General features: G+C 44.1%; 1 protein-coding gene across 2 annotated transcripts in view; it reads right to left on the bottom strand.

The window, feature by feature from the left end:
* LOC123755836 (isatin hydrolase) overlaps window positions 1-11,790 on the bottom strand; it is a 36,479-nt gene extending 24,689 nt beyond the window's left edge. Inside the window, exon 1 of one of the 2 annotated variants that reach the window (XM_045738713.2) lies at window positions 11,495-11,790. In XM_045738713.2, the coding sequence (XP_045594669.2) occupies window positions 11,495-11,661 (167 nt within the window). In that variant the 5' untranslated portion in view covers window positions 11,662-11,790. Of the gene's footprint in view, window positions 1-381; window positions 666-11,494 lie in introns of those variants that run through there. The other variant, XM_045738712.2, reaches the window with a different exon arrangement.
* Between the last annotated feature and the right edge of the window lie 400 nt (window positions 11,791-12,190).

Here is a 12,190-nt window from a genome sequence, read left to right as displayed (position 1 = left end):
CACGCAGGAGAAAGTGACAGCCTCAGACACGCAGGTAGAAAATGACAGCCTCAGACACGCAGGTAGAAAATGACAGCCTCAGACACGCAGGAGAAAGTGACAGCCTCATACAAGCAGGAGAAAATGACAGCCTCAGACACGCAGGAGAAAGTGACAGCCTCATACAAGCAGGAGAAAATGACTGGCTTAGACAAACAGGTTGAAAGTGACAGCCTCAGACAAGCAGGTAGAAAGTGACAGCCTACTACAAGCAGGAGAAAGTGACAGCCTTAGATAAGAACGAGGAACTATCAGTACCAAGTGACCACTTGAGACGGGCGTGGGTGGTAAGTGCCAAGCGCGGGGGGGTGGGGGGAGGATAAGTGCCAGTGCCACACTCACCAATACCCTCGAGGAGTGTAGCCCCTGGCATGCTCCTCCCTCGAGAATGGCTGCCTAGAGGGCCACTTCATGGCACTCTCGTCGAAACTGTAGGTCAGATCCACGTAGCTCCCGTCAGCCAGCGCTCCGTGAATGGCGGCCACACACACCAGTGCCAGGGAGGAGGCCAGGCGAGGCATGACTGAGGTGGGAGGAGAGGCACAGTGCCACCCTCGAGAGACACAGGTGTTGTGGAGACTGACACACCTGCTGGCTGCCCGGGCCAGCCATCTTGGGGCATCACGCGAAGCTTCGAACTCGGGGTTCGAACATAGGCTTCGTTATCTGTGATCTCTTAGTGTAGGCCATTCTCTCCCGCTGTATAATTTTATTACACGTGTAAACTATGCAATTTCTGTGTGTAATGTAGTGTAGTGAATTACACTACGTGTATTTGTATATTAAATCTGATATAAAACATAATATATGTGCGGCTATTAGAGAAATAGTTGTGCTCAGGTAAATTTAGGTAAATATGCAATATTTGCATGTATATAACATTAACAATTGTGTAACTAGCTTCAAAAGAGTGTCACTTGCTTAGCTAAATGAACTCTGGGGTTCAGTTACTGAACCAATTATAAGAGTGCTTCTGTAACCCTTCCCATCACTGCCCACGGGATGGGTATGGGATGCATAATAAAAAATCACAACCATAACCCGTCTTGGTGTCATAACATAGCGATGCAAAGGTGATATATATATATATATATATATATATATATATATATATATATATATATATATATGGTCACTGCTTGCATCACAAGCGGGGATGTTTCTGGCGGGGGAGAAAGAAACAATTGCGCAGCGCGTCCCGCGGTGTTGCGCGGGCAGTTTGGGGCCGTATAAATACGGGCGCACAACGGGGCTCCGCCTCACTCCGCCTGCCCTCGCCGCTGCCCTCGCAAAACCCCACCCTCCCCCCCTTTTTTGCAAGCGGCTGCTTTTGTACCCCCGTCATGCTTTGCACAGTTGTCCCGATTGTCTCCCCACTGCATGTGGGAAGGGGGGTGCAGCGCCGGTCCCCAAGTGTCCCGCTGTCCGCAGCTAATACTTTGCCCAGTCTAGGTGCTAGTAAGCCCTACTTGTAGTCACACCCCCTTCTCCTTATCCATTAGGTCTTTTACGGCCTCTTGGCCGGGTACATTACGTGTTATGTGGTCTCTCACTTATTAGTTATTCTTTGTGTCCTGCCTGTTATATCCTAGTGTTATATAATTACTACACATTTGCACTCGGCCTTAATTCTAGTACCAGTTAACCTTTAGGTTTCTGCAGAATTAGTTTCCATGTCACTATAGGCTAAGGTCTCATACTTACTACGGGTGTACCTTTTAAGTTAAATCTAGTCCTTGGAATTGTTACTGTTAATTCTTACTTTATATATTTACTTTATATGTTTACTTTATATATTTTAATATAAACGTTATATATTCCTTAAATTATATTTGAAACTTTGTATATTTACATGTTCAATATTAAGTTTTATATAATATCAACTTTGTTAAGCCTATAATATAAACCGTGTTTAATATAAACTTTATATAATTACTTACTTTATGTGAACTTTATATATTTACATGTTCTGCAGAATTTAATCTTCAATAAACTTTAACGCCCCATACTGCCAGTATCTTTCTCCCCCTGGTCAGAAAGTATATATATATATATATATATATATATATATATACAATTTTATCAAGCTACATATATAATTTATATATTTATTTATACTGTATATAACCTTATAATAAGTCGTTGTATTAACTCACGATATATTGAAAATATCATAAATTTGTCTCAATAAACTAAAATATAAAATATATCTTCTTTGAGGTAGTTGCGGTATTCATGAAAGTTTTCTCCTGATGACTGCTAGTTGATTGACAGTTGAGAAGCGGGACCGCTTAACCCCTGCAAACCCAACCACTTGGACTGGACGGTAGAGCGACGGTCTCCCTTCATGCAGGTCGGCGTTCAATCCCTGACCTCCAAGTGGTTGGCCACCATTCCTTACCCCCCCCCCCCCCCCCACCCCCGTCCCATCCCAAACCCTTGTCCTGACCCCTTCCAAGTGCTATATAGTCGTAATGGCTTGGTGATTTCCCCTGGTAATACTTCTCCTCTCAACCCCCGCAAGTACAACTAGGTGAGTACACAATATATGAGGGTTGCCCTCATAAAAGGCTTCAGTGCTTCGTTTGGTGATCCACGAGCTCCGAACCTTCCTATTATGGTGCCACTGAACGAGGTATTCTGCTATACATCGCTCACCATGGCCAGCACGGTACGTATTTATTGGTCACGGAATTAAATATAAAAAGTCAAAATAACATGATATTTACACATTTAAGAAAGACCCCCACAATATATAAATACTTAATTATATTTCGCTACACACAATTAGTTTTAAATCTGGCCGGAAAGGATTGAGAAGATGCGATGTCCAGTGAAGATAAAACTCTAATCATACGCATTTAAATTTCACTTATTAAAATGCAACAGCTACAATTATTGTTAGTAATAAATAGTTATATTAGCATTTTTGACTATGTAATATAATATTTCATAAGAGTTAAGTTCCTGTTACTGTAAAACAGGCTAGGCGTAAAATAGGCGTGACATAACCTGTTCATTTTCGTCACTGCTTGAGGCACAGATGCCAAACGGCGCTCTATAAGAAAATTCTCCGTCCAAACCACTCATCAACGCTTAAAAATAGAGCAAAAAATAACCCCTCTATATATTCATGAATTTGAAAATTCCACTTTACTATCTCTTTACATTAGATATACAAATTAAATCACTATTTAAACAACTATTTCTGGAAGGTTTGGCAGCAGGAGTTTACATGTCAACACTCGGGCAAGGTCAAGTGGTACGTGCCAGCTGATTCTTCCTGAATTTACCTGAGCCCACTCTCTCTCTCTCTAGTGGCCTCGGCGGGCACAGGAAGACGACGGCTTGTCAAAAGTCCCCTAAATAATAATGAAGAGTTTATTTTCCAAGCGGAATTTAAAACAAATAGTAGTACGCTGCGCGTACTAGTGGCTTTACAAGATTGTAAATACTATGCTATGTATTCTCACAAACCCAATGTACCTTCTTGTATATAAATAAATAAATAAATAAATAAATAAATAAATAAATAAATAAATAAATAAATAAATAAATAAATGTCTCAGCATTCCTGTCTTTAGTATAAAGAGGTAGTACAGTCAAATCAAATCCAATGTTTATTCAGGTAAAAAAGTACATGCATACAAGACAGAAATGCTTGGGTGCGTTTCCTATCACCTAATGCTCCTGTTCACCTAGCAGTACGTAGGTACTCGGAAGTTAGTCGGCTTGTGGGGTTGCATCCTGGGAGGGGGGGGGGGGGGTCAGTAATTTGACCTTGGGGGGGGGGGAGGGGGTCCTTGGTATAAGCCCCCTTATACACTGTATGTTAGGCTACTTGTCATCCTACACAATGAATTAATTAATTTATGAATTTATATATATATGGCTTCGACGAGTTAGCGATTCCAAGGGTTTATTACCTTATAGGTGAAACTCACTAACAGTCAGAGAACCTCTCATTAATAGTCGTATGGGGTAATGAGTCTCAACTGCAACGTCATTGTCTGCCACATTACAATACAACCCACGAAGGCCACAGCACCGCTCCTGTGCCAGGCAAGTCCACTACGGGCTCACCATAGCCCGCGCTACTTGCCCCGCTCCTGTGCCAGGCAAGTCCACTACGGGCTCACCATAGCCCGCGCTACTTGCCCCGCTTCTGTGCCAGGCAAGTCCACTACGGGCACACCATAGCCCGCGCTACTTGCCCCGCTCCTGTGCCAGGTAAGTCCACTACGGGCTCACCATAGCCCGCGCTACTTGCCCCGCTCCTGTGCCAGGCAGGTCCACTACGGGCTCACCATAGCCCGCGCTACTTGCCCCGCTCCTGTGCCAGGCAAGTCCACTACGGGCTCACCATAGCCCGCGCTACTTGCCCCGCTTCTGTGCCAGGCAAGTCCACTACGGGCACACCATAGCCCGCGCTACTTGCCCCGCTCCTGTGCCAGGTAAGTCCACTATGGGCTCACCATAGCCCGCGCTACTTGCCCCGCTCCTGTGCCAGGCAGGTCCACTACGGGCTCACCATAGCCCGCGCTACTTGCCCCGCTCCTGTGCCAGGTAAGTCCACTACGGGCTCACCATAGCCCGCGCTACTTGCCCCGCTCCTGTGCCAGGTAAGTCCACTACGGGCTCACCATAGCCCGCGCTACTTGCCCCGCTCCTGTGCCAGGCAAGTCCACTACGGGCTCACCATAGCCCGCGCTACTTGCCCCGCTCCTGTGCCAGGTAAGTCCACTACGGGCTCACCATAGCCCGCGCTACTTGCCCCGCTCCTGTGCCAGGTAAGCTACGGGCTCACCATAGCCCGTGCTACTTACCCCGCTTCTGTGCCAGGTAAGTCCACTACGGGCTCACCATAGCCCGTGCTACTAGCCCCGCTCCTGTGCCAGGTAAGTCCACTACGGGCTCACCATAGCCCGCGCTACTTGCCCCGCTCCTGTGCCAGGTAAGTCCACTACGGGCTCACCATAGCCCGCGCTACTTGCCCCGCTCCTGTGCCAGGTAAGCTACGGGCTCACCATAGCCCGTGCTACTTGCCCCCATAGCCCGTGCTACTTGCCCCGCTTCTGTGCCAGGTAAGTCCACTACGGGCTCACCATAGCCCGTGCTACTAGCCCCGCTCCTGTGCCAGGTAAGTCCACTACGGGCTCACCATAGCACGCGCTACTTGTCCCGCTCCTATGCCAGGTAAGTCCACTACGGGCTCACCATAGCCCGTGCTACTTGCCCCGCTTCTGTGCCAGGTAAGCTACGGGCTCACCATAGCCCGTGCTACTTGCCCCGCTTCTGTGCCAGGTAAGCTACGGGCTCACTATAGCCCGTGCTACTTGCCCCGCTCCTGTGCCAGGTAAGCTACGGGCTCACTATAGCCCGTGCTACTTGCCCCGCTCCTGTGCCAGGTAAGCTACAGGCTCACTATAACCCGTGCTACTTGCCCCGCTCCTGTGCCAGGTAAGCTACGGGCTCACCATAGCCCGCGCTACTTGCCCCGCTCCTGTGCCAGGTAAGCTACGGGCTCACCATAGCCCGCGCTACGTGCCCCGCTCCTGTGCCAGGTAAGTCCACAACGGGCTCACCATAGCCCGTGCTACTTGCCCCGCTTCTGTGCCAGGTAAGCTACGGGCTCACCATAGCCCGTGCTACTTGCCCCGCTCCTGTGCCAGGTAAGCTACGGGCTCACCATAGCCTGCGCTACTTGCCCCGCTCCTGTGCCAGGTAAGTCCACTACGGGCTCACCATAGCCCGTGCTACTTGCCCCGCTCCTGTGCCAGGTAAGCTACGGGCTCATGTTATATATATGTGTTGTACCTAGTAGCCAGAACGTCGTACTCGGCCTACTATGCAAGGCCCGGTTTGCCTAATAAGCCAGGACACACACACACATAATATTTAAATAATACATAGTATTTAAATACACCAAAGATCAACACCTCCCAAGAGCACTAGAGCAAGTGAGGGGTCATTTAGACGTTAATTTCATCAAGTCCCTGTTAATATGGGAAGACACAGTGTCTATGCTTAAGGCACAACTCTCCTAAACACGAGAGTGAAGTATACAACTTTAGAACACTTTCCCACCAGGAGATTCGAACCCTAGCCAGCACAGAAGCCTTCCAGCAACTGGCATAACAGGTACGCCTTAACCCTCTCCACCACCTGCTCAGACTCAGTGTTTAGGAGAGTTGTGCCTTAAGCATAGACACTGTGTCTTCCCATATTAACAGGGACTTGATGAAATTAACGTCTAAATGACCCCTCACTTGCTCTAGTGCTCTTGGGAGGTGTTGATCTTTGGTGTATTTAAATACTCCGAAATTACCATCTCTTTTAAGGGTCTGAGCAGGTGGTGGAGAGGGTTAAGGCGTACCTGTTATGCCAGTTGCTGGAAGGCTTCTGTGCTGGCTAGGGTTCGAGTCTCCTGGTGGGAAAGTGTTCTAAAGTTGTATACTTCACTCTCGTGTTTAGGAGAGTTGTGCCATATATATATATATATATATATATATATATATATATATATATATATATATATATATATATATATATATATATATATATATATATATATATATATATATATATATATATATATATATATATATATATATTGGGCTCGGAAACTGAGCCCCAAAACTCGGTTTGCTAAGCAAATTAACATCATAATTAAATTAATAAGCTGATAATATATATTCCGCAACGAAAGCTTATTCTCAGAGAACACGCTGTATAGTCTCCAGTCAACTGCGCACGTCTATACGAAGGTTGAATAATGTATATACGTATTGGGCAAGCGTATACTGGAGGCATGACAGACATCTATATTGCCTCTCACGCCCTGACGATCATGGCTGCACCTTGTTTGATAAATACCTGACGTCAACCTCTTAAGAATTTTTAAATATTTGATTTCGTAAAAAAAAGGATAATAAGGGTCTATATATATAGTTTGTTCATATTTCAGGTCAGTTAAAAGATATTTATGAGGTCGATCGAAACAGAATGCGGAAAATAATTTTTGAATACAAAGTAAACGGGAAAGTAAATTATAATGAAAATCCACCTTAATAAATTATAAAGTATAAAGCAAAATGTAAAGTAACTAGGTAAATTAAAGTAAATAGGTAATAAAGGATAAGGATAAGGTTAACAGATAAAGGAGGCTGCAAGCATTAGCAGTAATTGTGAGGAGTCAGACCCACCCAAGAGCGAAGTGAGAAGGACATCCCCCCCCCCCCTTCCCTTCCCTTATTTAAGAAAAATTAACTAAATCTTAAATTCTCATTAATTTACGAAAACTTAAAGGCCCTAATGTTTAGCAATAATAATGAAAATGTTAATAATAACTCTTAGATTACAAGCGACAGACATGTATGTGTACAAGAGGCGTACTGAGCTCAGTTACACTGAGATTTTAATTTGGTCTTAAACTTTGTTCGGACCCTAAGTATAATTGCTTCAGTTGCCCACTAAGCTGGCGGGCAACTGAAGCAATTTTAGTGACTTTAATAACCATCAAGAGGTTGATAACCCTTAAGCCCAACACCAAACCAAAATTTTTGGATATCTCGTAATAATACAAAAATACATAATATGCAGGTTAATGCGTTTAGGACACCCAGCTGGGGTCATGTCCTTGGACGTGACCCGAAGAAGGACATGGAGTTCCCAGCGGTCAGCCATGAGTTAACATTCCTTATGCGTATATTAATGATGCCTCCCACACAGCCAAGGGAGCACCACTATAAAGTAATGACGTCAAATTCTTGGTTTCATACTGGGGGGACAGGAAGTATGTTAGGCTTAGCGACGTTCCCCCCTTAGGTCAATGATGGTATTTATTTATATCTTCATTTGTAAAATCGAATGTCTGTCTCTTTGTTTGTCTGTCTGTCCAGATGCGAGGTAAGACGGGGAAATGACCTCTTGTGTCATTTCCAAGATGGCACAAGAGGGTGAGTGTAATAGACTAGTTCGGGTCGGCCCCAGTGCCATCCTTTAAGAAATATCGGCAACTGTAGTGATCCCCCCCCCCACCCTTGCGATTTTCATGAAGTCTGAAATCGGAGACATCTTTCCTGTAGTTTTAACAGTTGTTTTAAAAGTGCTTTATAATATTACATTTTCTGAGAGCATATTCAAACAAACTTTCGACTTCAAGGAAAAGAAAGTAGTTATTCAACTGTATGCTGCGATGCACCGCCTATATTTAGACTACTGTATCAAAACATTCAAAAAGATGAGGTCTGAAGAGACCTCATTTTCAGAAGGACATATTTAGTTTGGAGAAGGTTCAGCGCCGGGCAACACAAATCATTCCAGAACTAAATCGACTCTAATGTCAGGAACGGTTGAGGACCACAGGACTAACAACACTGTAAACCAGACATGACAAAGCTGATCTCATTGAAACGTTTAAATACTTAAAAATTTAGAGGATATTGATTCAAACAATTTCTTCAAACTGTCAGATGTAACACAAATAAGTAGCAACGGTTTCAAGTTCAACAAGTCACAATGTAGCGCAGAAACCAGATGCTTTTTTCACCCATAGAGTTATAAAACCATGGAACTGCCTACCCGCCGAAGCCGTAAATGGCAAAATATTGCTGCAGTTCAGAATCCAGCTAGATAAAATCAGGAAAAATTGAGGGACCCTTGTCAATCCGCCGGCTTCCTGTCCTCGTCGAGGCCACTAGAGAAATGGTGGCCCTCAAGTAAATTCAGATAAATTCAAAGACAGCGAGAGGAGGTAGGATATTGGTAAAAAGGTAAGGAGCCAGGGGGAGAAAGGTGGGAGAGAGAGGACATGAGGAAGAGAGAGGGAGCATGGGAGAGAGGGGAAGAGACCCGGGTACAGCCGGGTATCCCATCTAGTAGTAGTAGGCATCCGTCAGTCTCAGGAGACTATGGAGTTGCGCTCTGGCGTCAGCCTGGTCTGGAGTGGCCTCACCAGGGCGCAAAGCCAGGGTAGGTTGATTCGGGGGAGAAGCTGTTACCCAGGCAGCAGGTCCCTCCTCTCCACGGCGTATCTAGTACAATAAGAATAAATGTCCAATTCACCTGGGCTCTAGGAGACTCGAACCCTGGACCCCACTCGTTGAGGCCAAAAGCTCTATCGACCGAGCTATTGAGTAATCTTAATAAGAAAATGAGCTTTTAATAAATATCCAATATGTACGCTTGAAACAATGTAACAATTCCACATCTGTCGAATGATACTCCTGTCAGACTTAATTCTATTAACCAGCTTTTGGTAACATAGGGATGGCTACACCTCATTCCGTTTCATTTAATATTTAAAAGTTGTATTCGTAAGTGATTTATACATTACATTTGTGACTGGCGTGAACAGATATAGAGCCTAAAATAACTTACAATTAAAGCGGCGACATTTAAGTTGACAAAACATTTAGCATAAAATTAGAATCGTAATCTAGATTTTTTCTCAGTGTCACGGTGAAGGGGAGTTAGTTTAACAAGATCGAAGTATCACCCATACATAACCCGATATAGCAGAGTGCTGCAAGCCTATAGTCTACACTATGAAGTTCCAGAGGCTCAAACTTCGAAGGTTCGCCTGTAATATCCCCCATCTCGCCGGAAGGTCATGCAAGGGTTGTGAATCCAGTTTTTGTACAAGCAATGCAATTAACGTCAGGTAAACTTAGATATTTTGTAATTTTTATCAAATTTGTAAGTTTATGAAGCTTATTATTTTAAAAAATTAGTCACCATCTCCGATAGTACACCGCTAGGAAACATCACCATCACCGATAGTACACCATCAACAAATATCACCATCACCATCAGAGTACTGGAGGACATCACCAGCAGAGTACCGGAGGAAGGTCCTCTGTTATAGGTAACGCAACTGTCAGGAACAGGAAATATCTTCACCATGCCACCCTCAGGCGAGATCCCAGCTGGCAGGTAAGTCAACGTTGCAGGTATTGCAGAAACAATAACCATAATTAGCCTGCTAACCACCTCACATGCAAGCACGCCTGACAAACACACTGAGCTGATTGCAAAATCCTTTGTACTATTTACTTCTTAAAATACTTGTATTATTATTATTATTATTATTATTATTTTATCACCGTCATTGACGTGATAAAAGCCTTTATCACGCTCTTGTGCGTACTCGTCACACAACGCAAAGTAGCAAACTTCTTGTTGTAGCAAAGAATACGAGTTTCAATCTCATTTGTATGGATACTATCTGACATAGGTGTTGTCCAGCATGATGACATAGACAAGGCAGCTAAAACTGCATGTGATAAGCCTGAAATTGAGTTGGATACGGGCATTCCAATCTCTGCTGTAAAAGCCGCAGTATTTCAGGAAATTAAGGAAGACAAGAGCAGTTACTGACACACAAAAGCCAGAAAGCCCGAGTTTAAAGAGCTATGACATGTTTAGAACCGAGAATTATATGTACGGATAGCATAAAACATCCACCAGACAGTGTGACATTGTAATTGCCGGAATTAGGCTGAGATATCGATAACTATGGTAGGTGGCTGCAGGTAATAAATCCCCCAATGGTGAACATTCCAATTGAAAACTCTGTGAACAAGAGCTAAGACGGGGGGGGGGGGGGGGGGGTAGAAATAGCCTAAGCTACTCTATCCCTTTGAGATGGATGTATTTTTTTTTCTTGTCTCAATAAACTTACTTGAACTTGAAGAGCCAAGACATACTCTCCAACACTATATCTGTGACTGCCCTGTTATCAGTGACTTCAGACCAAATGGTATGGGGTACTTTAAGCTCTGTAATTAGTTCATAAACTCAGGAATATTGGAAGATATTCTTGTGCTGCACCCAGATTTTGCTAGTGTAGGCTAATAGATCAGCCTTACATTTCTTGTTCTCTCCTGATTCCATGTATGACTGGCCGTCCTGTGAGGTGGGGATGTTAGATGAGCGTGTAGCTGGCTTTTATGTACACAGCGTAATCTTTCATACAGAATAGGGGGAGCAGCACATTGGTTTGAATATCTAAGCGTGCTAATAATAATAATAATAATAATAATAATAAAAGTCGTAGCTACCCATAAAATCACCCTATTTTAAAACTATGAAAATAATGAGCATGTACGAAACCCATTTAAAATAATGGGAGTAAATATACCTAGTGGTATATATATGCGTGTCAGGAGTAAATATACCAAATGGTATATTTATATATATGTGGCAGGAATAAATATACCAAGTGGTATATATGTGCGTGCCATATATATATATATATATATATATATATATATATATATATATATATATATATATATATATATATATATATATATATATATATATATATATATATATATATATATATACCTGACACTTGCCAGGAGTAAATATGCCACGTGGTATATATGCGCGTGCCAGGAGTAAATACACCAAATGCCACATACCGTACAGTATATATATATATACGTACCAGAATCCAGAGCTGCGAAATTGTATGGCCTTCCGGGTGAACGGCGGTGATCCTGGCCACGCCATGGACCGCTCGTGCTCACTATGCCCTAAATCCACGTACCGAACTGCCACATTGCCCGGTATACTGGCCGTAAGGGCGCAGAGTATCGCTAGGGCGCTCAACATGAGGAGAGGAGAAGAGAGGAGAGCGCGTGTATAAGGAGGGAGAGAGGGGGAAGCACCTTCACAAGTCAGGGTTAGGCTGCAGACTGACTCAGCGAGAGAGGGAGTGAGAGAGAGAGAGCAATGGACGTGTCTGGACTGGAGGTTGGCTCGGTATTAATAAATTGCCTTCCCCCTCCACTCGGTATGCTGTTCGTTGGTTATTGCAATGCCTTCCGGTTTGGGTCCATCCACGTAACCGGCGTCCGGCAACGAGCAACGTTTCTAGTTACAAAGAGGGATATATTGATTTAGTCGTTGCGGCGTTGCTCTGCGGGCGTGGGTTTGCTTCATTCTTTCGGCTGGGTCAATCACCAGTGGGTCTGGCTAGTGACTGGATGATACCATATGGATGCCACCGAGCTTGCTTGCTCTTGCAAGGCAAACTCGACAAGTTATTTATAAGAGCTCACATATTGCTAGCAAATTATATGCCTTCGTATACCCACACGATGGAAAATAACGACATGTGCACGATAGATATCTACAATAA

The sequence above is a fragment of the Procambarus clarkii genome, chromosome 43 (genome assembly GCF_040958095.1).
Source record: "Procambarus clarkii isolate CNS0578487 chromosome 43, FALCON_Pclarkii_2.0, whole genome shotgun sequence".
In the NCBI taxonomy this organism is placed as follows: Eukaryota; Metazoa; Arthropoda; class Malacostraca; order Decapoda; family Cambaridae; genus Procambarus; species Procambarus clarkii.
Note: the sequence above shows the minus strand (reverse complement) of the source record. Positions and strands in the feature narration are given on the sequence as shown.